The 27913-nt window shown below is 46.6% G+C and overlaps 1 protein-coding gene across 1 annotated transcript in view; it reads right to left on the bottom strand.

Annotated features, from left to right (window-relative positions):
- LOC148474932 (capping protein, Arp2/3 and myosin-I linker protein 2-like) overlaps positions 1 to 27913 on the bottom strand; it is a 970125-nt gene that overhangs the window by 390806 nt on the left and 551406 nt on the right. The window contains exon 26 of the mRNA XM_088457971.1: positions 21014 to 21080. Coding sequence (XP_088314097.1) covers positions 21014 to 21080 — 67 coding nt within the window. The remainder of the gene's footprint in view (positions 1 to 21013; positions 21081 to 27913) is intronic.

The raw sequence follows: 27913 nt of genomic DNA, 5'->3' as shown, positions 1-27913 counted from the left end.
TTTAATCCGTGGGAAAATTAAATGCCAGCCAAAATAATCCAACCCCATCTGCTGAACACTCGCCGCATATGACCAGCCGAACACACTCGCCCCCGCATATGACGTATCTTCACTAGTCAGTGAAGATACATAAGTAGTGTATCCAGCGCCTCCAGCAGGGGGCCGCAAGTAGCGTAACCAGTGGCCTCCAGCAGCGGGCCGCAAAGATGAGGAAGTACCGTGCGTTGCTTAAACCAAATGGCATGACCAGGTATTCATAATGACCGGTATGCGTCATGAAGGTAGTATTCCATTAATCTCCATCTTTAAATGTTTAGTTAGTCAAATCATAAGCACCTCTCATTTTATGTGAATGTAGATGCTCCCTTCAATTGAGCAAATCATTTCGGAATCAAAGATAAGGGATATTTATTTTTAACTATGATATTATTGAGACCTCAATAAAAGCATATCACCAGAAGGGTATAAATCTGGGTATCTAGTTGCTCCTTTCATCAATATGTTGAGGCTCAAGGTCCTGGGATCCCCTCTCCTCCTTAAGGTAGCAATTAAAGATTGCAGCAGCGGTACCCCAAACATACAAGCATCAGATCGTCACCAGCTGGTGTCAGAATAAATGTATCCCTATTTTTTTGCAATATTGCACTATGGCCCCGATTCAGAGGCGGTCGCTAGATGCGGTCGCTCGCTTCCAGTGTATGCTAATCCAGCGTACGCCCAGCAAGGCAGGCGATCATACGGCAAGGCATTAGCATGCTCACTATGTCTTGGCGTGTGATCACTTTATGTATACAGATGCCCACCAGCCATTCATAAAATGCCCACTTGCGCACGTCATCTCCTGGAAGTGCATGAAAACATTGGTACATCGAGCGCTTGAGGTTGACTATACCTTTCCGCAAGCACTGGGAGCACTTCAGTGTATAACTCAACCAGGTGACGTGTACTGACGCTGCCTTTTAATCATGCACGCCTCTGAAACGGCGTTAAGATTCTCAGGCACACCTGCGTTCGCACCTCCACTCCCCCGTTTCCAGTAGCCTGCCCCTGTTACCACCCACAAAGAGCTTGACCTGTCACTCATTCAGCTGGGCTGTCTGCTATTGCTTCCTGATCGCTCGGACTAGTTAGCGCACGCGTACTACGATGCATACGCATGCGCAATTGCATAACATTGGCCAGGAACGAGCAAGCGGAGGCTTGCGAGAGGGTCTGAATCAGGCCCCATGTTTTCTGTTCTTTGTTATGTGAGGGTCTGAGGACCACGATTTGGAGAGTGCAGTTTATCTATTGTCTGGAGTATTCCAATTTATATGAAGAAGAAATACACATATAAAAGACATTACTTAGATGTAAGAACAGCTGTCATTTTTGCGATGCTTTTCAGGAAATAGATAGTTTTCCCTATCTACTCTACCTTACCGCAGCTATAATCAGTGCTGCGTATGCGCTGTTACATCTGTAAAACCAGCGCATGCACAGCACTGCCTACAGCTGCGGTAATTTTGTGTGTGTGTCCCCAATCACCCCTCCGCTCACCTCCCCCGTCCCCGACTTACCTGCCCGAGCAGCAGCCTCCGGCTCCGTCTGCTGTGCTGACACGTGTTCTCCTGGCAGAACACAGTATAGTTTAGAAAAAAGAAAAAAAAGGTTTTTTTTCTAAACTTTATTGTGTTCTATTGGGAGAACACAGTGTCAGCACAGCCACAGGAGGGACCAGAGCGTCGGAGGGAGATGCCGGGGGAACTGCCCAGCTGAAAGCAGGTAAGTGTCACCTACTATACGCCACCTCACAGTGGCATATGGTAATTGGTAACACCATCAAATTCCGAAAATACATAATTTTCGGAATTTGATGAATAGCATAATATCCATATACCGATACTAATGTATGGGGAGTGTGGAAATTAACGCAGGGGGAATTAACCAGGAGATATCAGTGATATCTCCTGCATTAAGGGCCTGATTCGGACCCGCTCGCGAGCGCTGAGCGCTCGCAAGCGGGTCAATGTTGGCCCAGTTCGCATGCGCACGATGTAGCCGACTGCATCGTGCGCATGCGCGAGACCCGGATAGCGAAGGGCAAGCCGTCGCTCCGGGTCTCGTACCAGAGGGGGTGTGCTGTCGATGTTGAGTGACAGCACGCCCCCTTTGGTGGGCGGCCCGGGGGGGTGGCTGGCCAGACGGAGGCGTTCCCATGGGAATGCCTACCGTCTGGGGCTGGCCCCACTGACATCACAAGTGATGTCAGTGGGAGTGCTTTCGGCTCTGGTAGAGCCGAAAGCACTCTAGGGCTTGCGGCAACGAGACCCTACCACAAGGGTCTCGTCACATGCCCGATGATCGCGATGGTCTTGGCCATCGTGACCATCTTCCTGGCTACCCACAGCTATGCGAGCGGCCAGGAGGCCACTCTAAAAAACCAGAGGGACGGCCCTGATTCAGAGTGTGCGCTCTGTCAGAGCGTCCGGCTCTGAATCAGGCCCTAAGTATCTTCATGAATACTAAAATAACGGTAATTAAGGAAAATGTCCTTAAAAACTTTATTTTAGTGTTGATGAATAGGCCCCACAGTCTCCTATTCTTCTCATACTTATCTCATAATACGCCCAGAAGAAGAGTTTTTTGAGTGCATCATTCCCTTAAACATCTGTCAATCTTGATACAATCCAATGTCCATACCTCACATTCAGCTGGACAGTCCCGTTTTTATGGGACTGTCCCGCTGTCCCACCCACGGGCCGCGGTGTCCCGCGGTGGGGGGGGGGAGTTGAGGGGAAGCATACACCGCTGCTATGCATAGCATAGCAGAGCAGCGGGTATGCAGAGCAAGAATAGATGCTGTGCGAATGCGCACAGCATCTATTCACAACACAGGGGGGAAGCCCGGGGGCAGCCCAGCTTCTCGGAGATGCTGGGCACGCCCCTTAGTGATGTAAATGGGGTGTGCCACTAGGCCACACCCCCTTCACATATAAGCCACACCCCTTTTCGGGAACGCGCGAATGTCCCAAATTAGTATTATCAAATGTAGGAAGGTATGAATTTCTCAGGGACTGGATGAGAGAGTCCTTGACACGTTCTGCAAGACCCCAATGGAAATTACTTCTTAATGCTGGGTCAATCCAGGAACAGTCTGCTAACGATCTCCTAAACTCTGTACAATGTTCTTCTCATTTGCCTACTGCAGCCCTATCTGGGTTATCATACAAGAGCCCTAATGCTGGCCAGACAAGCTACAATTTTTGGGGGCGATCCGTCCGACATATGCGGATAATTGCAGCGTGTGTGGGCGACCGAGGGTTAAATAATGCTCAGTCGGGCATGCCGGATTGTCCAGCATGCCCGTCCGATGCGATATTTATGAGTTGAAATGTCGGCCCGAAATGGGCAGTGTATGCCCAGCCACGGCCAACAGACAGACATTTTCTGTGTTCCTTCCCATGTAAGGAACAGGGAAATTGTTCACAGAAATCAAGCCGGATGTCCAGAAGGTAAATTGAATGCCCAGGTTTGTGGTCCCCTTTAAGAAGTGACATAATAATGCCAACTGTCTGGGATTCAGATCCTGAGGATATCAGTCGTGAATTAAAGTAAAGCTTACAACCTTAAATAAAAAAAATAATAGTCTTTAGGTTTTATATATCCAAAGGTATTACACTGATCTCTCCGGTTCTCTTATTCTTAAACTAAAATTCTTTGGGGCCAATTCAAATGTTTTTTAGGTCGTGATAATTAATGAGCGCCCAGTTTGCTATTCAATTGTTCTGGGCGCTCATAAATTATCGCCCTCTTCGCCGCCTATGAGACAAGGTTTAGCCGTGTAAAACGGCTAAACTGGTCTAAAATTCTGGTTAGGGCATGCTAACTGCGGTTAGCGCGCTCTAACCAGGGCTTTTCTCACACATTTCTGCTCGTACCCTCCTGAGTGCATGCATAAATGCCGGCGCCCCCTTTGAGACAGACCATGAACAATTTTACTAAATGTGTGGATCTTACTAGCCAGCACCAGAGCTGAAGAAGATTGTGTTGGGTCCATGTTTTCTTTTCTGGTCTGGTGATAATTTTATGAACCGGGTCTAACCCAGACCTAAATTCATATGCATTAAATCCTGAGTACTCAAAATGTCCTTCCCTTTTTTATACTGTAAGTAAGAGTAAAAAAAAGCTGCTACCTGCTTAGAGAACAAGTTGCATCCTGTTTGCTGCTGCTACTGTATACAGTTACAGTACAGGTTGAGTCTTCCATATCCAAATATTCCAAAATACAGAAAATTCCAAAATACAGAATTTTTTTTAGCATAACTGAGATAGTGAAACCTTTAGAATCTGATGGTTCAAAGTACGCAAACTTATTACAAATATTGTATAAAATTACCTGCAGGCTGTGTGTATAAGGTGTATATGAAATATAAGTGCATTCTGTGTTTAGATTTGGGTCCCTTAACCAAGATATTTCATAATGGTATTCAAATATGCCAAAATACGGAATATTCCGATATCCTAAATATCCCTGGTTCCAAGCATTTTGGATATGAGAGACTCAACCTGTACTATAGTTTTCATCAGTGGACCACTGGTAACACAGCGGTTAAGCAGGCTTGCCGAGTTTCTGGCTGCCTCTTCCGGGAGAAGCAGCCAGCTCGGTACAGCTGGGGGCGTGGCAAAGAATTGAGGGTGGGCTGGGGGCGTGACATCGCGATCGCATCATCGCGGCTCCGTCCCTGGCAACATAATGCCTCTAATTTTGGCATTGTGTTGCCAGGGGCGGGGCCACAATGACACGATTTAGCGCGAATCGCGTCATAAGCCCCCCCACTGCAGGTAAATATTTTTTCTCTATTACATCCGGAGGGTGGGAGGGGGGATTTCTTCTCGGGACATATGCCTACTGTTCTGGGAGGTCGGGAGCGGCACCCGATTTTCGGGAGGCTCCCGACCAAACCGGGATAGTAGGCATGTATGCGGTTATGCTGTGTTTTGCACGGCATAGACCCTCTCGCATCTTAGCATGCGCTGACCTGCATGTTTTACATTCCATGACTAATATGCTTGTTTGCATGAGTTGAGCAACAATGTAGGAAGACACATCTGTAGTTGACATATTATAACTCCAATACTAATGATCAGAACACAACCAGCATAGAAGGACTGTAAAGTAAACAGTATTTCAGCAATTTGCAGTGCAGGGATAAGTTCAGTTCAACCTGTAACAGGTTCAATCAATCAGCATACATTAGCGGCAGGGAGATGAGGCAAACCATTAAACTCAGAGTCGGGCAAGCCGTCGCTATGGGTCTCGCTACAAAGGGGGCGTGCTGTCGATAGTGAGTGACAGCATGCCCCATTTGTTGGGCGTGCCGGGGGCATGGCTGGCCAGACGGAGCCGTTCCCATGGGAACGCCTACCATCTGGGGACAGCTCCACTGACATCACAAGTGATGTCAGTGGGAGTGCTTTCGGCTCTGATAGAGCCAAAAGCACTCCAGGGCTTGCGGCAACGAGACCCTACCACAAGGGTCTCATCGCAAGCCCAATGGTCGCGATGGTCTTGACCATCGCGACCATCTTCCTGGCTGCTCGCTATAGCTGTGGGTGGTCACCCACAGCTATACGAGCGGCCAGGAGGCCGCTCTAAAATTCAGAAGGACGGCCCTGATTCAGAGCGAGCTTTCTTTCTCTCTGTGTGATCTGTAGGCTGAATGGTCACAGGTTGAAGAGCTAATTATATCATTTATAAGGCCTAAAATTTCTATATACTCTTTTCTTTCTAATTCTGTCCCTAACCTCTCTTTCTTCCTTCTATATTCTAGCTTCACTTTTTTCTCTCTGTGCGATTCCTTCCTCCCTCACCACTTCCTCCTGTCTCTCATCATCCTCTCTTCCTATATCTCGCTGCAATACCCTGGTGGTACAGTAGACATTAAGCTACATTATTATATGGTGTGACTGAGGTTCGGATCCCAGTATGGAATTCTGAGAATATTTCTCAGCACCATCACTGCCTGTCTAATGCAGCCAGACTTGGGGTGATGCCTGCCCCCCTTATCTATGGCCCTTTCTGTCCCTTATGGGCAGCCGTGCCTGTCCCCCCGGCGATCCGGTGAGGCGGTCAGCCGCAATTTCCGGCATTGCCCTCTCCCTTTTCCCCGGCTGTGTCCTGCTCTGGGACTGTAAACAGTGAGGCTTCAAGGTGCAGGAGGGGGTCGCATGGGCATGCGGGCCGGGTGCCTGTCATGGCGCCGGCTCGCGTTGCTGCAGCAACCATCTTCTGCGGCGGGGGTCAGAGCCAGCAATTTTATAAATAGGAATTTTATATTTGGCAAAGAGGAGTGCTGTCTATACGCCTAGTGGCATAATTAGTAGTACATGCACGTTCAATAATAAAAGCCTGAGAATGATACACATAGTGGTAAAGGCGTTAATTGTACTTTGTCCTTCCTGGTATTAATCAGGTGTATATTGTAATGTCTGTTGTAGGTTATGTATCAGTAAGCCAGTAGTATAATGTATTAAAAATAACTGTAGGGAGGCAGTTGTATCAAATCAAGTTGCAGTCTAAAAGTATTTCTCCAGCGCTGATGTCAGCCGCAGCTCCCGGGGTGGGTTGTGGGGAAATGTACTGTGCAGCGCTGAGAGGCTTCCTCGCTGCTCTGTGACAGGAGGAGGCGGTCTTATGCTTGCTTGTTGTTTTGCTATTGTGTGGGCTCACTTCGTACGTCAGCCAAAACAAAGGGGCATGGCATAACTCGTTTCTCGGCTATGTGCCATTTCCCCAGAAGCGAACAAGCCAGCCTCTCGCACATCCTTTATTGGACTATTCACAGTCGGCTAGTCATTGTCAACAAACCAGTTTTATTAACCACTTGCCAGGCATGGTCGTATCAGATACGACCATACCAGACTGGGCTTTACCTGACGGTTGTATCTGATATGACCAGTCAGAAATGCCCACTGGGCGGCTGCGGGAAGCTAATCTTCCCATAGCCACCTATATCAGAGGGACCTCCTGGTCCCTCTCCACCCACGGCTGCCTCTCCAGCATGTCCTGGTCACTGCTGGCCACAGTGATCAGGCACCCGGCATCACCCCCCTTCCAGCGTGGTTGACTGTCATTGTAGCAGCAGCAGCCACGTCTCCTGTGGAGCCCTGATCACTGTGGCCAGCAGTGATCAGGATGCTGGCATCACTCCCCGCAGCGCAGCTACAAGACAGCCATTACCTCAATTGCTGTAAGCACCTGTGGCTCCTGGAAGCCAGTCGCGGTGCTGCTGTGACCAGGAGACTTCGGCAGGTGACATCCTCCTCTCCACACGGCCGCAAAGGCTCCTCCACAGAAAGCAGCAGCCGTGGCTCCTGGAAGCCGGCCACAGCTACTGCTGTGTTCACCCGCCAGCACCCTCGCCTCCCCCGTTTGGTTGATCTCTCGCAGGCAGCTATTTCCTCCTGGCCGGGGGCAGCCACACCTCCTCCTCATTCCTTCCGGCCAGGAGCAGCTCCGTCTCATCTGCCTCCATTGTGCCCAATCACTGCTGGCCACAGTGATTGGGCAGTAAATAAACAGTAAATATAATATATATATATATATATATATATATATGCAGTGTATGTATGTGTGTGTGTATATACTGTATATATATATATATATATATATATATATATATATATATATATATATTATACATACACAGTATATATATATTAGGGGTGTGCACCGGCCACTTTTCGTGTTTTGGTTTTGGATCTGGATCTTTCTTCGTGTTTTGGATCTGGATTGGTTTTGCCAAAACCACCCTTCCGTGTTTTGGGTTCTGGGTTTTGTGTTTTGGATCTGTATTTTTTTGAAAAAAAGCATAAAAACAGCTAAAATCACAGAATTTGTAGGTTTTTCTGCTCCTATGGTATTATTAACCTCAATAACCTTAATTTCCACTCATTTCCAGTCTATTCTGAACACCTCACACCTCACAATAGTGTTTTTATGTCCAAAAGGTTGCACCGAGGTAGCTGGATGACTATGCTAAGCGACACGAGTGGGCGGTACAAACACGTGACCCATCTAGGCGTGAAACTGCAGTGGCAGACAGGATGGAAGTTTGAAAAACTAGGCCCCAAACTGTACATAATGCAAAGAAAAAAAAGAGGTGCAAGATGGAATTGTCCTTGGGCCCTCCCACCCACCCTTATGTTGTATAAACAGGACATGCACACTTTAACAAACCAATCATTTCAGCGCCAGGGTCTGCCACACAACTGTGGCTGAAATGATTGGTTCGTTTGGGCCCCCACAAAACAAGCTGGCAATTAATCTGTCCCTGCACAAACTGGCTCTACGGAGGCAAGATGTCATCCTCATCCTCCTCATCCACCGATTCCTCACCCTCTTCAGTGTGTACATCCTCATCCTCACAGAGTATTAATTCGTCCCCGCTGGAACCACAGGTCCCTCTGTACGTTCTGGAGGCTGGTCTCCCTGGAAGAGTTGATAATTCATTTTATGAACATCATCTTCTCCACATTTTGTGGAAGCAACCTCCTACGCCTTTCGCTGACAAGGTTCCTGGTTGCACTAAACACTCTTTCGGAGTACACACTGGAGGGGGGGCAACTCAGGTAAAATAGAGCCAGTTTGTACAGGGACCTCCAAATTGCTTCTTTTTCCTGCCAGTACAGGTACGGACTGTCTGACATGCCTACTTGGATGCTGTCACCGATGTAATCCTTTAAGAGACAGACGCACGCTTGTCACTGCTGCTTTGAGGATGCAAGTGTGGCTACAGCCCACACAATTCACAAAGACAGAAAAAAAAAAAGGAATTTTTTTATTGTTTGTGGAGCGCACTTTGAGGGTTACACCACCCTTTAACAGACAGACGCACGCTTGTCGCTGCTGCTTTGAGGATGCAAGTGCGGCTACAGCCCACACAATTCACAAAGACAGAAAAAAAAAGAACTATTTTTATTGTTTGTGTAGCACACTTTGAGGGTGTCACCACCCTTTAACAGACAGACGCACGCTTGTCGCTGCTGCTTTAAGGATGCAGGTGCGGCTACAGCCCACACATTTCACAAAGACCAAAAAAAAAAGAACAATATTTTTATTGTTTGTGTAGCGCACTTTGAGGGTGTCACCACCCTTTAACAGGCAGACGCACGCTTGTCTCTGCTGCTTTGAGGATGCAGGTGGAATCTAGACGGGATTTGGAACAGGGGACACACTACCTCCATCAGTTGTCTAAATCCCACTGCACTAATGGTGGATACCGGACGCACGTCTAACACCAACATAGCAGTCAAGGCCTCAGTTATACGTTTTGCTTCAGGATGACTGCTGTCGTACTTCATCCTCATCGCTAGGGACTGTTGGAGGGTCAATTGTTTAGTAAAAGTAGTGATGTTCCTACTTCCTCTCTGGGATGATGAACAACTCCCAGCAGCAGCAATAGCACTAGGAGGAAGTGGTTCTTGATCTTTCCCTATTTTATTTTTAGCGGAGAAAGTTTGGTCCTCCATTTATGTTATATTGATATATACGTGCGGCTAAAGCGCACACAAACACAGAAAATATTTTTTTATTTTTGCTGGAGAGTAGTGCACTTTGTGGGTTACACCACCCTTTAAGTAATGAGCCAGCCGGCTCTTTACTTATGGGACACAGGCGCACGCTTGGCGCTGCTCCTTTGTTGATGCACGTGCAGCCACAGTGCACACAAGTCACAAACACAGAAAATATATATTTTTTTGGTTTGGAGTACTTTGGGGGTTACAGCACCCTTTAACGGTCAAGCCAGCCGGCCCTTTACTTATGACACAGGCGCACGCTTGGCACTACTTTGTTGATGCACGTGCGGCTACTGCGCACACAATTCACAAACACAGAAAATAATTTTTTTTTTTGGTTTGGACTGGAGTGTACTTTGGGGGTTACAGCACCCTTTAACGGTCAAGCCAGCCAGCCCTTTACTTATGACACAGGCGCACGCTTGGCACTACTTTGTTGATGCACGTGCGGCTACTGCGCACACAATTCACAAACACAGAAAATATTTTTTTTTTTGGTTTGGACTGGAGTGTACTTTGGGGGTTACAGCACCCTTTAAGGGTCAAGCCAGCCGGCCCTTTACTTATGACACAGGCGCATGCTTGGCACTACTTTGTTGATGCACGTGCGGCTACTGCGCACACAATTCACAAACACAGAAAATATATATTTTTTTGGTTTGGACTGGAGTGTACTTTGGGGGTTACAGCACCCTTTAACGGTCAAGCCAGCCGGTTCTTTACTTATGACACAGGCGCACGCTTGGCACTACTTTGTTGATGCACGTGCGGCTACTGCGCACACAATTCACAAACACAGAAAATATATTATTTTTTTAGCACTTGGGGGGAGCACCCCTGATGGACAGAGCACCCCCTGGACAACACTACAGCACCCCTTTAGGACTGGGACACTGCACAGGACTTTGGAGTGGACACAGCCCCTATGGAGAACTGACTGCACAACACAGTCCAGCCAGCCCCTATGGACTTTGAAGTAGTGGACACAGCCTCTATTAACAACAGCAGCACAGCACAACACAGCCAGCCCCTATGGACTTTGAAGTAGTGGACAACAGCAGCACTACACTACACTACACTACACAGCCCAGCCAGCCCTAACTCCCACCCTCCCTCTTCACTGTCCACAGCCGAGTGAGAAAATGGCGCCGACGCGGGTACCTTATATAGGATCCAAAACCCGCGAGACTCGGAAGGCGGGATGATGACGTTTTGCCTCGATTTCAGATCCGAGTCAGGCGGGAAAAATCGAGCCTGACTCGGATCGGACTCGGATTGGGGGGGCTCGGGGGGGTTCGGATTTCAGAAATCCGAACCCGCTCACCCCTAATATATATATTATATATATATATATATATATATATATATAGTGATAACTTGGTGTAGTTAGCTTGGTAGGCTGGTGTCAGTGGGTCAGTGATTAGGTGCAGAATCAGACTCCACACATGGCATTTCAGTAAAATTAATGAACGTGGTGCTTTACTTCCAGCATAACCAGGAAACAAACAGAAAATAAGAAAATGCCTAGCCCTTTCTTAGGGCACTGACTCACTTCTTCGCCCCTAACTAACCTTGGGCAGCTAGTCTGCAAACATAGGGCCTGATTCAGACCTGCTCGCGAGCGCTATGCGCTCACAAGCAGGTCGATGGTGGCCCAGTGCGCATTTGCACGACGGAGCTAGCTCCATCGTGCGCATGCGCGAGACCCAGATAGCGACGTGCAAACTGTTGCTCCGGGTCTCGTACCAAAGGGGGCGTGCTGTCGATGTTGAGTGACAGCACGCCCCCTTTGGTGGGCAGGCCGGGGGCGTGGCTGCCCAGACGGAGGCGTTCCCATGGGAACGCCTACCGTCTGGGGCCGGCCCCACTGACATCACAAGTGATGTCAGTGGGAGTGCTTTCGGCTCTGTTAGAGCCGAAAGCACTCTAGTGCTTGTGGCAACGAGACCCTACCACATATTTAAAACCAGCACTAGTCCCTGCAGCCTGGTGTTGGTTTCTAATATACGGTGGAACCCTACACATTTTGTTCCCCGTATTTTTAGAAACCTGCACTGGTTGGCAAGCCTGGGGCTGGCTTGGCTTTTGGGGGGGGATTCTATGTCATTTTTTTTTAAACTTTTCCGTTTTTTTTACAGCGTAATAAAAAAACGAGAATTTTCTGGAAATATTCCAGGGATCCCCCTAAATATGTGTAGACATGGGGGATCACTACGGGTACCCCCATTTTTATCTTCTGAAGGAAGTCGGGGTTTCTAATAGCCGCGGAAGGAAAAAACACCTGGCAAAACTATTTAAAAACCCGACTTTCTTTTGCAGGCAAAAATGGGGGTACCCATAGTGATCCCCCATGTCTGGACATCTTTAGGAGGGTTTCCCGAAAATTCCCGTTTTTTTTCGTTAATGGGGTGAAGGGTCAATGTTAAAAAACAGGGATAATTTTTCAACGACCTATAGCAGGTGCAAAAAAGTTCAGATTTGGGATTTAGGGGTGCAGGCTTAACAAAAATAACCTGCACCCTTGGGATTGCCCCCTTAAAATGAAATGTGCAAAATAAAAATTTTTAAAAAAGGGACACCCCAAAATTAAAAAAAAAAAATTGGGGTGTGCCTTTTTTTAAAGAATGCAAACAAAATGCCTAACTAATGAAATTAATTCTGGTGGGGTCCCCAAGTATGTGGCAGGTGTTTTTTTCAGTGCGCAAAGTAGCGCCAGGTGCATTTTTGCAGAATTTGTAAAATTACCTTTAGGGACTAAAAAATATGCTTACCCCCATTTTCATGTACCCCAAATTTTATGAGACTACTTTTAAAAAAAAAAAAAAAAAACCTAAGTGCTCTTCTGCATCACTTCTTCAATGTCGGGAAAAATCCACCTGCCGCATCTATTTAAAAAGCCGACTTTCTTCTGCAGGTAAAAACGGGGGTACCCAAAGTGATCCCTGAGGTCTGGACATCTTTAGGGGGATCCTACAATTATTTCCCGAAAATTCCTGGTTTTTTTTTCGCCGATCCCAATTCGCCGGGTCCCGTTTTCGCTGGTTTCAAATTGAATACGGGGATAAAGCATGCACGCGCGCGATACTTTATCCCCGGAAAAGTTGCAATGTGGAGCGAAAAGTCCAGCACGGCCTTTTCGCTCCAAATTGAATACGGCTGTTTGTCTTCAAAAGTATTTTTAACACAGCAAAACATTTTTCTTCATGTGGCACTACAATTGCCAGCATGTATCAAACAGTCTCAATAGCCGTTCAATAGGAACCTCTGCTCCCTATTTCTTTTAACCCTTCCAATGCTGAGGAAGTGCACATTTTTCTTCACAGACAATATACTTGCAGCAATAGTGCACATTTGCAGACAATTTATTTTGTTTTTTTTGTTTAAGCAACACCACAGACTTTTATCTTCACTCACCAGCCTGATGAGCATTGCACTGTTGAGTCTACTATGCAGGTGCAGTAAACATCCATATTTCCATCAGCTGCTGTAATCCACTTTCTGTGCAGATCTTGTTGCATAGACCTGTGTGCGTAGAATCTTTATGCCAGCATTCTCCACCTTATGTGATAACTTGGTGTAGTTAGCTTGGTAGAGTGGTGTCAGTGGTGCAGTGATTAGGTGCAGAATCAGACTCCACACATGGCATTTCAGTAAAATTAATGAACGTGGTGCTTTACTTCCAGCATAACCAGGAAACAAACAGAAAATAATAAACGCCTAGCCCTTTCTTAGGGCACTGACTCACTTCTTCGCCCCTAACTAACCTTGGGCAGCTAGTCTGCAAACATTGGCCCTTATTCAGAGCCACTCGCTATTTGCGGTCGTTCGTTCTAAAACAAGGGGTGGCTATTCAAATGAACCGCTCGCTGTTTGCGGTCTGTTCACGCCTCTATGTCTGAACGAGCGAACAAAACATGCGGACGTTTATTTGAAAAATACGCCCCCTGGCCGCTCGCATCCTACGTCATGTCCGCTATTTATTAGATTAATCGAGTACATCGACCAGGGTATGAACTGCTCGCTATTCTTGGGGCTGGTGTTTGTTACCACAATTTTGCGAGCAGTTCTGGCTATAAAATAACCCAGTGACGTGATCAATGACGCTGCTGTTTTAAATATGCACACCCATAAAACGCCCGTTTTGACCTTTAAGCAAGCCTGCGTTCTGAATTACACTCCCCGTTTTCAAGCACCTTCCCCTGTTACCACCCACATACGCCTCTTTCTGTCAATCAAATTAGCAGGCATTCGCTATTTTGCGAGCACATGAATTTCGGCCGCACTGACTGGTTCGCGCATGCGTATAACGATCCGTACGCATGCGCAGTTGGGCAAACATCGCTCGGAACGAACGAGCGGCCGCTTACGAGCGGCTCTGAATCAGGCCCATAGTTCAAAGTCTCTCTCTGCCTCCTGCAGAGTAACACTGGGATAATTAGCGTGGCCTGGCCTCTGGCTTTTCAATTGTCCGCTGTCCTGACACAGGCTCCGGCCTGGTCTTTAGCTGCCACAGCCTCACAGTCTGGCCTGCTTCCTTGCAGTTAAAATAGGCTCAGTAACAGAGGCCCTGATTCAGAGCCAGACGCTCTGACAGAGCGCTCGCTCTGAATCAGGACCGTCCTTCCTGATTTTTAGAGAGGCCTCCTGGTCGCTCGTATAGCTGTGGGTGACCACCCACGGCTATAGCGAGCGGAAAGGAAGATGGTCGCGATGGTCAAGACCATCGTGACCATCGGGCTTGCAACGAGACCCTTGTGGTAGGGTCTCGTTGCCGCAAGCCCTGGAGTGCTTTAGGCTCCAACAGAGCCGAAAGCACTCCCACTGACATCACTTGTGGAACGCCCATGGGAACGCCTCCATCTGGGCAGCCACGCCGCCGGCACGCCCACCAAAGGGGGCGTGCTGTCACTCAACATCGACAGCAGGCCCACTTTGGTATGAGACCTGGAGCGACTGTTTGCCCGTCGCTATCCGGGTCTCGCGCATGCGCATGACGGAGCCGGCTCCGTCGTGCACATGCGTACTGGACCAACATCGACCCGCTTGCGAGCGGGTCTGAATCAGGCCCAGAGTTTTATGGCCTTCCCTTTATCTCACAGGTCTAGGCCCAGGCCTCTTGGCCCCCAATGGCTTCCTGGCACAATGAGCTCTGTCTGACTGTTCTGGCTCAGTCTTCCTTGCACTGAATCTACTGGGCAGCCCTTACACAATCTCCCAGAGTGCTTTTGTATTCTGTGTGGGCGGATTTCTCCTACCACACACAATCTGCTGCTCACCACAAAACTCTCAGACTGTGTGACATTGAAGCAGCTGGGCTGCAGGCTGAGGAAGCCAGGACCTGCTGTATACCTGGAGGATACATGGAAGGCATAAAGACTGACTGTGTTTGTATAGCTGTGGCAGCCAAGCCAGGCTGGAGCCGGCAATAGACCTGCAGAGAGGCAGGCTGAGACTTTATTGGCAGATTAGCTGCACCCTTATAGAGAGGGTTCAAGAAGTGAGTTAGACGCCCTAAATAGGGGCTAGGTTGTTTATTATTTTCTGTTTGTTTCCTGACTTTCCATGCTGGAAAGTAAAGCATCATTTATTTACTCGAAAGCTGTGTGTGGACCCTCATTAAGCACCTAAACACTGCACCAATCCACCCTCTGCCGAGCTAATTACCCCCAAGGTATCACAATATATATATATATATATATATATATACACACAGTATGTGTGTATGTGAATGATTTTATATATATATATATATATATATATACTCACACACACACACACTAGGGACGGCCACGGACCATCGATGTTTTGCAAACCATCAATGGTCTAAAAAACAAACAAGTGGTTTTGCCCTGCTGACAGGCACCGATGCTGCACATCGATGGCAGCCCTCAACCGATGTTAAGGCAACATCGATTGCTGCAGTCTCAAATAATCAATGAACGTTTTTATTGAAGGTTTCCCCCGTTGACCTTCGATGGTACACCTGTCAATAGCTACCATTACAGTATACCATATAAATTGCTATTGTTATGGTATACTGTGTTAAAAAAATAATAATAATATAATCGCTTTGGATAAGTTTTAAAAAAAGATGTTCTTGACCTAATAAAAAAAAAAAAACGACAATTTCTGGGTGGTTTTTGGAAAAATAATTTGTCAGTTAAGTGGTTAATAAAACAATACTATTGGAAGAGCACTTATTTCATAAATAAATGCATAGACTATGTCTACGCGTTAAATGCATTGTGGCACACGTTATCATAAGCCAGCATGTCAGAAACCACTGTGCCTTTGTTCTTCGGCTCTTCTGGCACATTCTCTTATTAGATTATTGCGTATATAAAATTTTGGCATATTACATTACTAAATCATAAGTCGGTACGTACAATAAAGTTATATTGATTCTAATATTGAAACAATCAATTAATTATTTAAATCTGAATAAAGACCGTATCGTCCATCAAAGTCATTTATTACAGCAATACATTCATATTTATGCACATAGATCAAAAATAAGTACGCATAGGGGACTGTGGATAGGGAAAATATGTATCATGGAGTATTCAGCAGATAGTATATCACAAATGACACCTTTACTAAAAGTTGTGAAATATTATTATTCAAAATAAACTCTACATCATAAATGTACTCAATCACTTTACATGGGTATTCCTAAATTAAATAGGATTGGGAGTGTATTGGGACCTAATGCACATGTAGGGACTTAAAGCGAGTAGAGCCCCCACTCCCCCCATCCGCTCAAGTTGGTGTCATCTTATGAATGGTAACACGGGCTCATAGTCTAAAATTTCCAAAATATACCTGAAATTATTTTCAACGTTGTTTAGCTCTATACTGTCATTGAGACCATTGGTGGCCAGGGAATTTAATCTAACTATCCAAAATGCTTCTAAGTATTGGGAACCTATCACCTTCTCTACTATCTAAAATGCTACTAAGTATTGGGGACCTATACACCTTCCCTTCTGTTAACCATAATTTGTTTACTCGCTTTCACAGTTCAAATTTTTAGACCATCTTTTTGTCATAAACATACATGCATAGGAACACTATGTGACTGTGGGTCCATCTGTAATGATGCAACATTTTCTTTTGTCCGTATGATTTTCCTGATACTTTCTGTAGGTGAATTGTATTGATTTGCATAAGTTAGGCTCTTGTTCCCTGTAGCCTGTGCTCATGGATTGGTTTTCATACCCATGAGAGGGTGTCTTTCTATACCACTGTCTAATTTGAGAGCTTTGCATGAAACAGTATGGGGATAGTCATGTTATACATAAGGTATGATGCAATTGCTGGGATGATTTCACTGGACCAGTGCCTCCTCAGATGCAGGAACTGGCCTTTGGGAATACTGTTTTAAAGTTTTTTACATTTTTGTGTTCACAGTTTTTATATTCCAAATAGGTGTTCATAGAATTTAGGTGAGCTACACAATTTACATTGCAGTCTCATCCCCATATATATCTTACATAGGGAAACAGGTTTGACCCGAGTCCACCACCTCTACATGCCACACTCTTTAAAACACAACATATTTTAAACACAGCCCTCTGTAATACCGAGACATGACCCTGGCTTGGGTTCTCCCAGGCCATAGGCTCCGGGCTCCTACTGGCTTAGAGGAGCTGAGGCAGCCTTTTGTAGCAGCTTTAATGCGGGGCTGCACATACCTGGATTCAGGAACCATCGCTGCGCTGCTTGAGTCAGTGGGGGTGCTTTGATGCCCCTGCTGCCACAGCAGTCGGGGGGGGCACTGTTGCAACAAGAGGTGTCATTGTCTGTGCCTCCAGCATCTGCCATGCTGGTGCGCTCTGGTCCACTCTTTCCGCAGTTAGGTAGGATTTATGGTCTGTCTCTGTCTGCTTTGCCTGTTGCTCCCTGTGTCTCTTTTGATCTTTCCACTGCTGCGCCTGCGTATTCAGTTCATTGCCTGCTGCAGGGGACCCTAGAGTTAGAAAGACACTGCCCCTGTTTTCTTTTTGTTTCAGACATCGATGTGGTCGGATACCTCACGGTCACTCCTACTGCCACCCTAGGGATCTATCGTGTTGCTTCTGTTGCCAGGCCTGGAGTCGTCAGCACAGACGATACCCCTTAAAAATTCTTGAGCCAGCATGGAGAGTCTCGCATGTTGGTCCTTGGCCCCTCAAATCTTGATTACCTATCAGGCTTTGTGGCAGCAGTGAGAGACTTTCTTGCATAGTCACAGCTCGGCAGGAGATACAGGCTCTGTGAAGATGGAAGTCCAGCACCTATCTGAAGATATATTCATGTGGAATCATGATCTGTAATGTTGTTTGTGGAATTGAGTGCTTCGGCCAACTTGCCACCTTTTTGATGGGGGTCTCGAGAGATTTTGCCCTTTTTTGCCCTGCTTAGGACAACGATTGGCTAATGCAAAATAGTATAACTGAATGGAGACAAATAAATAGCAAAGAATAAGAGAATGGCATTACTAACAAAAATAAAAAGATCCAGCAGGTTTTTTGTAGGTTTTTACCTTGGGTAAAGTCCTCCTCCCCCCCTTTCCCTCCCCTCATCCCTCCTTCGATGATGGTTTCCGTAGTTACATGTTCCTCATATATTTGTTTGTGTGTACATCTGACGGATTGGTCACTCTTTTATATTGTTGACTGCACAGTCTCGTTTTTCATCTGATTCCTCTATTTTTCCCATGGTGGGATATGGTGCGGTGGTTAGGCCATATGCTTATGTTGTGGGTTTCTTTGTTGCCCAGTCTACAGATGGCAGCAGATTCCTTTGGGTTTCAGAGTCCAAGATGCTTATATTTTTTGGCAGGGATGGGGTTCGACTCACGGAGGAGGGGAATTGTTTGGTCCTTGAGGAGCATTTTTCAGTGTTGGGGGTGGGGGTTTAGTGAGCTAGGTAGTATGGTGGTGGGCCTGGTACCTTACTGCGAACCATGTGTGGCGGGAAAGACAGGCAGTCTGTAAAGCGTCCATATTGCTGCAGTAGGAGCAGTGCACACCCCTTCATTGCACTGGTTAGGCTGATTTCAGCGCCTCTCATCCGGGTGGGCCAAAATGGTACATTGGGATGGGTGTTGGATACCGTATCACTTGCTATAAAGGGAGAGTGGCCCTTGCAAGTATTTTATATCTCACTTGCCATTAATTTGGATATCTTTTGCCTATGTACTTTGCAAGGCGCTGCGGAACCCTTGTGGTGCCATATAAATAAACAATAATAATAAGTCAAGTGGGCACTGGTGATTGGGCGTTCTTTCCTCTGCCACCATACTCACTGTAAACGAATAAAGCTGACCTATTATTTTTGAATCGCATTAACTTGGCCTTTGTCTTTATTTTGAGAAATATGGTTTTAAAGTACTTATGGTTACATCCATCATCTGATGATAGAGAGTTTATCATAGCCAAGGTACTAAGGCAGGCTGAAGACAAGGACGTAACAAAAGTACAAGAACAGCAGATATTTGACAAAGAAGGTCAGACTACATGTATCACCAGCACAGCAGAGAAAGTGAAACCAGGCTATAAAAAGGACTTGATTAACTCACCTGGCTCACTTTCATTATTTACATGATCAGCGGCACACACTTAGGCCCATATTAAATTTAAGGCGAAAAGTCCGGATCCGCGATACTTTTTCGCCGATGACGTCATTTTCGCCTGTTTTGCTTTTACCCCATATTCAATTTGAAAGACTTTCCGCCTAGGCAGAAAGTCAAAGCAACGTAATAGGCGGAAAAGTATCGCCTATAAATGGGAGGCGGAAAAAAGTGCAGAATTGGAATTTTGGGGTGCAACGTTGCGGGAACCCCCGTGCAGCCTTCAAACAGTCCCCCAAAGTGAAAACTGTGTCAAAATTAAAAAAAAAAAACACTTAAGATCACCCCAAAACTTCATTTTCATTTTGGGGGTGAAAAAAAAAATGTTGGGGGGCAAAGTTAAAAACTAGCTAACATGACTCTGGGGGGGTCCCCAAGTATGCCCCAAGTGTTTTTTTGATTGCAGGTGCTTGCGGCAGGTGGATTTTTCACAATTTTTTCAACTTCACTTTAGCAACTTTTAAATATGCTGACACCCATTTTCAAGTACCCCAAATTTGCTGGGATAAGTTATTTTCAGGAAAAAATACTCCTGAATACTATTCTGCACCACGTATACAAAAACGCTATTTAGCAGCTATTGAGCCCGTTTAAAAACACCAAATATCTTCAGCAAGCCAAATCGGGGGGTACCATAGGGAACCCACGTGTCAGTGCATCTTTTGGGGGGTGTCAATCTGACAGTACTTTCCGCCTGTTGAAGTTTCGCCATGTCCCGTTTTCGCTTACTTTCAAATTAAATACGGGGTAAAGCGGAAGCGGGCACGCGCGCAATACTTTTCGCCTACAAAACAGGCGAAGTAGGGCGGAAAGTCCAGGCCGCAGAAAAGTATCGCGGCTTGGCTCAAATTGAATAAGGCTCTAAGTATTAAAAATGGTGACACCCATGGCAGAAGCTCGCCTCAGGATCACCATAGAAATAGGATGCACTGCATAACATATAGAAACTGATTATTTCTGAGCTACAGTGTCCTAAATAGTGCTGCCCCTCCTGCAGGTTGTAACAATAATAAAATACATACATTTACAGTATGACCCATTATTATCATGTAACATTAGGAACACCAAAACACAGATGCCTATTAGCATGTACTGTAATATTAGGAACACCAAAACAGAGACACCTTTGTGTGGCTTGGTTGCATACCATGTGTTTGTAAATATACTGTATGTAACTGAGATCTCTGCTATTATTATGTACAGTAGGATAATAATATCATTTGCTGGCCCTTTGCAGTGTGCTGTGGAATTCTGTGCTTTTTTTCAAAGCTACAAAATTGACTAATCTCCCTCTTAGTGAAAAACATCATTTTAAATGCATTTATCCTTGTAATTTCATTAAGATTTTTACATTTATAGCATACTTGCCAAATCATAACCAACTAAACATCTTACATTACATCCAATCAGTCCTTGTCTTCTTTCCCCGTTGTCTTAGAGGTTGAAATGCTCTCCTCTCCTCCCCTCCACCTGCTCTATCAACTCTATACTCTCTCACCTTATATAATCCCTCCTTTCTGGTGCTTGCTCACAAATTGCCCAACTTATATCTCTTTTCTTGTACCCTGCACTCCTCCTTCAAACATTCAGATATATATATATATATATTTTTTCTCTCTCTCTCTCTCTCTCTCTCTCTCTCTCTCTCTCCCCCCCTCCCCCCCTCTCCCCCCATTCCATTCCATTTACCTTGGTGACAGAGTGCTCTCATAATCCACTTCCTACTTACCCCACTATTTGTTAGTTTTTGAAGTTAGTAAGTTGTGTTTTTCATTTAAAAAAAATAAATACTGTTTTTGAAAGAAATGTCACATGACATGAAATCATAATGTGTTTTACTTTTTAGTGTTGGTGTTGGCCGTATGTTTCTCAGCGTGTTATTTCTTCTTTGCATGGATATTTTGCTCTGAAAATGAAAAAAACAAACAAACATTCAAGCTTACAATGCTGTGCTAACATACTATTAAGCATGAGAAAAATATTCAAATACAGGCACATATTTTCTAAACATAAAGCTATTTATAGTGATCAAGGATGTCACCCACATACAGTATATCAATTTATTAGCAGTTCAATTGAAGGGTGCATTTGGGAACCGATAAGCTGGCTTGCACATGTGCTGATATACTACTGACTTACTGGCCTGGCAAGTGGTAAGACTTTCTGCAAACTGGCCAATGTCAAGCATCACTCAGCTAACTTTTTTCTTTTCATTTATAAATTGCACAAAAAAAGATTTGCTATAAGCAGCAAAAGAAAGTCTTCATTTGGAAGCAGTCTTGAATAAACAATAACATTTCTTCTAATAGCAATAATGGCCTTTTTAAATTTTGGAGGTGTAAAAACTAACCGATATAAGGATACATTTTAATAAGGAATCTATATCTAGAGTATCTATCTATATATATATATATATATATATATACATACATATATCCATAGACAAAAAAACTTACGGTTACACATGTCCCATTAAGGCTGCTTAGACATGATCTGAAAATTCACAAAACCTATTGATTTTTTGCCACTCAAACTTCAAAAAACAATGAAATTATGATCATTAAGGCTGACGCCTTAATGGACGTCTTCCTTGCGCAATACAGATATGCTAAGCCATCACACCATGTGGTTAACTGCAGATTCAGCACTCTCACAGAATGAGATTGCTGTCACTCACAAAATGGTGGAACTGCTAATTCACAGAAATGTGTGCTCATTGGAATACACACATGCAGTCTATGCAACTGAGGTCAAAGCAGAAAATAGAGCTGTGCAGATGGAATAAAAGTGGTGTGGATGGGGGAGGAGGCACAGCAGTGTGGATAGGTGAGACACAAAGGCGTGTAGAGGAGGAAAGGTTAAGCAGTACAGAGGGGAGGGGTACCCAAAGTAATGCAGATGGGTGGAAAACAGTGGTGCGGATGGGGGTAACAGAGTGGCACGGTTTGAGGGGACAGCAACGTGGATGGGGTAGAGAGTGGCATGGACATGGGAAGACAGAGCAGTGCAGATGGGTAAAGACAGATTGGTGCGGATAAGGGAATACAGACTAGCACAAATAGGAGAACACACAACAGTAGGGATTGGGGATGACAGATTACTGTGGATGGGTAGGAAGACAGAGTAGTGCGGGTGGGGGGAGGAGACAGAGTTGCACAGTTGGGGGGGACAGAGTGGTGCAGATGGAGGAAGAAAGAGTGGCACAGAGGAAAGGAAGACAGCAATGTGGCTTGGGGAAGACAGTGGTGCAGAAGGAAACAGTGGCACAGACGCAGGGGGTGCGAATGGAGAAAGACAGATTGGTGCGGATTAGAGAACACAGACTACCATAGTTCGGAGACCACACAGCAGTAGGGATTGGGGAAGAAAGATTAGTGTGGATGGGGAGGAAGACAGAGTGGTGGCAGGTGGTGGGGGGCGACAGAGTTGCACGGTTGGGGGACCAGAGTAGTGCAGATGGAGGAAGAAAGAGTGCCACAGATAAGAGAAAGATGGCAACGTGGCTGTGGAGAAGGCACAGATGCAGGGCGGTGCAGCTGGGGAAAAACATTGATGCGGATGAGGGAACACAGACTATCACAGTTGGGAGACCACACAGCAGTAGGGATTGGGGAATATATAACAGCATGGAGGCATATAGGAGTAGAAAATGTACATGCATAGACAGAGTATGATAGTTTTAAAAATAAGGGAGCTGAACGTGTATTCTAAATGAGATAAATGTATGCAGTGAGAAGGATGTTGGAAGCCAGTGAGATTGTTTTGTTGATCAAATGGGAAGATTGTGGGCATTGAGTGGGATGTGGGAGCCACATAACTGCTCAAACCTCAGTTGCATAGATTGCATGTGTGTATTCCAATGAGCACACAATTCTGTGAATGTGAAGATTTAAATATTTTATTTAGCGGGACCTTCACCTGGCGGGTCGGCAGCCTTAAGCTCTTTTACATGTAAAATAACTATGTTTGAGTAGTTACCTATTTAGATGTTTAGATAATATCAACATCTTATTATGACAACTGATAGTTCCAAGGTCAATTAAGACTACCAATTATGTGCAATATATGATTATTCCACAGTGGATAAGGGACTATGGGCCTGATTCAGACCCACTCGCGAGCGGCTGTCCGCTCGCAAGTGGGTCGATGTTATGCACTGAGCATGCGCACGACGGAGGGAGCTCCGTCGTGCGCATGCGCCAGACGCGACGAGCGAAGGAAAGTCCTTCGCTCGTTGTGTCCGATCAAAGGGGGCGTGCTGTCAATGTTGATTGACAGCACGCCCCCTTTGGTGGGCGTGCCGGGGGCGTGTCTCCCTGACGGGGGCGTTCCCACGGGAACGCCTCCCGTCAGAAGCCGGCCCACTGACATCACTAGTGATGTCAGTGGGAGTGATTTTGGCTCTGATAGAGCCAAAATCACTCCGGAGCTTGCGGTTGAAAACCTCAACCGCAGGCTCCGGCTCGCAATTTCGATGGTCGCGATGGTCTCGACCATCGCGGCCATCAAAAAGCACGCTCGTATAGCCTGTGGGTGGTGACCCACAGCTATACGAGCGTCCAGGAGGACGCTCCATGAAAATGGAGCCCGGCCCTCATTCAGAGCGTGCGCTCTGCTCAGAGCGTACGGCTCTGAATGAGGGCCAATATTGGTTTTTCCACGTGTGGTTCAACAACGGTGTGTGATCTGTTTATTACCTGCCGCTATTTACAACAGGTGATTCTGATTACTTTTTACAAATATGTGAATATTTGTTTTTTAATTTTTATTCTATGTAGTATGTTGTGAGATATTTTTATGTGCGATCTCCCTGATTTTTATCAACCAACAATGTTTAATTAAACTGTATCTAATAATTATGGATAGCGCTCCTTGTGTTTCCCTTCTATTAGTTTTATATTGGTGGGGCTTAGCACCTCACATTAGGTAGCTGCGATCCACATTTATTTATTTTTTACGTTATTGTTTATTAATTTTTGAAGTTATTGGTCACGTTTAGCTCCGAAGTGTGTAACTTTTTATTTGGGATTTTTTTAAGCTCTTTTACATGGCTGCCGCTCCCCCAGGACTTCTATGGCGTCTTCACCTGGAGGGCGTCGGCCTTTAAGCTCCTTTTTCCTGGCCGTCGCCCATCCAGGGCTTCTGCGGCGTCTTCTGTCTTCAGCAGCTCTTCTCTGCTGCCTCCCGTGCATGGCAACTCGCGCTGGCAGTATTTAAGCCAGCTGTGGAGGCGGGGCGATGACGTTGCGAGCCGTGACTGGCTTGCAGCGGCCATCTTTGAATTTCAAAAATGGCGCTGAGGTGCCATATTTGAAAAGGGCAAACCGCTCATTGGCTGAGAGTCGGAAGGTTCGCCTCTCTTAGCCAATGAGCGCTCCGCACCGTGATTTCTGGACTGAAATCCCGCAGTGGAGCTATTCGGGTAGTGTCCTTAGAGGACACTACTAATGTCTGTGAGCTCAGGTAATTCGTGTTTTTTTTTGCCAAGACCCAGGATTTGCCTACTTTGGAATGAAGAGGACAGATCCACGCATAGGAGGAGGTGAGTATGAAATTTTTTATTACAGGTACACCATTGGATTGTCTACTGGAGAAGAGGACAGATTGGCTTCAGGGATACATAGGTAAGTATGTGAGATAGTGTAGGCATGTGTGAGTACGTGTGTGTGTGTATATATGCTTTAATAAAAATATACTTTTCTACGGTGTGTGTTGTGTTTTTTTAATATTGCTTTTGTTGTGGAGCTACAGCTACCAGCACGCCCGTAATGTACCAGCATGTGGTGGAGGCTTGCTGGGAACTGTAGTTTCACAGCAAAAGACAATATTTTAAATTTAATTGCACCACACTTTACACAATCAACCCAGCACCCACCGCCCAGGGGTGCCGGGGATAATCCCGGGCTATAAGCCTGGGCCTGGGGTGCCCTGGAGAGGGGGACCCCTTTATTTGGGGGTCCTCAACTCCCCAGGGATCCCCAGCTTGGGCTGACTAGCGGTCAGGGATGATGCTGCGGATGAGGGGCCCTGTGAAAGGGCTCCCCTGGCTGTGGCATCACCCCCCTGCTAGAAAGGGTCCGGTGCTGGTTCTGGGAAATACAGTGGGGCCCCTATGCATTTTTCCCCCCTGTATTTGCAGAACCAGGACCGGCTCAGAGCCCAGTGCTGGTTGCGCTGAATACGGGGGACCCTTACGTCATTTGTCCCCATATTTTGGCAACCAGGACTGGTTCTGAAAAGCCTGGTGCTGGTTGTGCTTCATATGGGGGACCCCTACATCGTTTGTCCCCTGTATTTAGCACAACCAGTACTGGGGCTTCAATGCCCGGGGCTGGTTGCTTTTTTAGGGGGTGGGGCCACACCATTTTTTTTTTTTTTTAAAACACGGGCAGCCAGTCCTGGTTGTGTTTAAATGCAGGGGACAAATGACATAGGGGTCCCCCGTATTTAAGCACAACCAGCACCGGGCTAGTCAGAACCTGCCCTGGTTGCCAAAATACAGGGGACAAATAATGTAGGGGTCCCCTGTAAGTTGCACGACCAGCACTGGGCTCTGATCCGGTCCTGGTTCTGGAAATACATGGGGAAAAAAATTAGTAGGGTCCCCCTGTATTCTCCAGAACAAGCACCGGACTATTTCTAATGGGGGGCTGATGCCACAGCCAGGGGAGCCCTTTCACCAGGCCCCCCAACCGCAGCGTCAACCATGACCACCAGTCAGTCCAGGCCAGGGATCCCAATAAAGGGGTCCCCGTCCCCAGGGGACCCCAGGCCTAGGCTGATAGCCCGGAGCTATCCCCTGAAGCCCTAGGCAGTGGGTGCCAGGTTGATTGTGTGATGTGGTGCATTTTAAAGAATATTTTCTTTTGCAGGTGAACTGTAGGTCCCAGCACAACTCCCTGCATGCTCGTATTTGGAAAATCACAAGTACCAGCATGCTGGGCATTAGGGACCACTGCCACCTGTAGTCCACCCATAAAAAAAAATATTAAAATAACACAACACACTTTAATATTGTAATATTTTATTTTACAGATCTTTACGTGGGGGACGGCGTCCTTTAAGCTCTTTTACGTGGCCGCCACCACCCCAGGGCTTAGGCATCTTTGCCTGGTGGGCGCCAACCCACCAGGGCTTCAGCAACTTCGCCTGTCGGGTGCCAACCCGCCAGGGCTTTGGCGTTTTTGCCTGGCAGATGCCAACCCGCCAGGGCTTTGGCATCTTCACCTAGTGGGCGGCAGCCTGTATCAGCTTTTTACTTGGCCGCCGCCCACTAGGACTTCTGGCATCTTTGCCTGGAGGGCGCCAATCCACCATGGCTTCAGTGTCTTCGCCTAGTGGGCAGCAGCCTGTGTTAGCTTTTTTTCGTGGCTGCCTCCCACTAGGACTTCTGGTGTCTTTGCCTGGTGGGCGCCAACCCACCAGGGCTTCGGCGTCTTCACCTGTCAGGCGCCAACCCTCCAGGGTTTCAGTGTCTTCGCATGGTGGGCACCCACCCACCAGGGCTTCTGGCATCTTCACCTGGAGGGTGGTTGCCACCTCCCAAGGAGTTCTGTGGTCCTCTTCAGGTGCCGATGCCTCCATTGACATTGCGAGTCTTGATTGGCTCGCGACGGCCATCTTTGAAAATTAAAGATGGCCGCCGCGAGCCAATCACGGCTCGCGACGTCATTGTCGGCGGCACCCGGAAGCTGCGGGACCGGGGCCTGTTTGGGTGTCAGCGGCGGGCCTGGATCTGAGAGGATCCAGTCCCCGCCAGCAATTCTGCTGAGCACGGCAGCTGCGCCCATTTCAAAAATGGCGCCTCAGCGCCATTTTTTAAATTCAAAGTTGGCCACTGTGAGCTGTGATTGGCTCGTGGCAAACATCTTTGAATTTCAAAAGTGCCACTGAGGCTCCATTTTTTAAATGGGTGCCGGTGCCGTACTCTGCAGAATAGCTGGTGGGGACTGGATCCTCTTGGAACCAGGCCCTCGCTGACGCCCGCACCGCCGACAGACCCTCTGCCGCCACTGGGTCCCGCCAACATCTGCGATCCGCTGCCACCCACGACCCAACACCACCGCCACTCGTATAACCGCCGCCGCTGATGTCCCCACCCCGCCACTGCTACCATTGGTGTTTTCCAGCGCCACTATCGCCCGCAAATGATGCCCATCTTTGTGCACCCAAGTGTAGCCTCAGTGAGAACACCTGCTGGAGGCTCCTACCGAGGCTGCGCAACAAGTTGAAAAGTCCTGTCTTTATAATGGCGCATTCTTGAGGTAATAGTTTAAAAGTTGTTACTTTCTAATTTACTTGAACCCCAAAAGCACGTACCCTGGCACAATTGCTACCTAATAAAACAAACCCCAAGTCTAAATTCCACCCCTACCCTGAGTTTTGCTTTCCCAAAAAAAACCCATAGACTACAGCAGAAAAGTGGTCCTAATTGAGAATGTCTGAAAAATGTGACAGTTGGAGCTTTAGATTACTCCCAAATCCTCATTTTTTATGTTTTTGCCCTGAAATTTGGCAGTGATCTAAAGTTCCAACTGTCATTTTTTTCTCACACTGAGCCAGATGTCCTAAGCTCTGAAAGTGATAAACTGAAGCAAGATAAACCACCAGCCAATCAGCTCCCAACTGTCATTTTCCAAACACAGCCTGTAACATGACCGTTGGGAGCTTAGTGGCTGGTCATTTATCACTCTCCAGTTTATCACTTTTCAGAGACTAGTAGTACATCTACCACTCTCA

This window comes from Taudactylus pleione, unplaced genomic scaffold (assembly GCF_031769625.1).
Source record: "Taudactylus pleione unplaced genomic scaffold, aTauple2 ptg000799l, whole genome shotgun sequence".
Taxonomy (NCBI): domain Eukaryota; kingdom Metazoa; phylum Chordata; class Amphibia; order Anura; family Myobatrachidae; genus Taudactylus; species Taudactylus pleione.
This window is presented reverse-complemented; position numbering and strand designations above follow the sequence as displayed.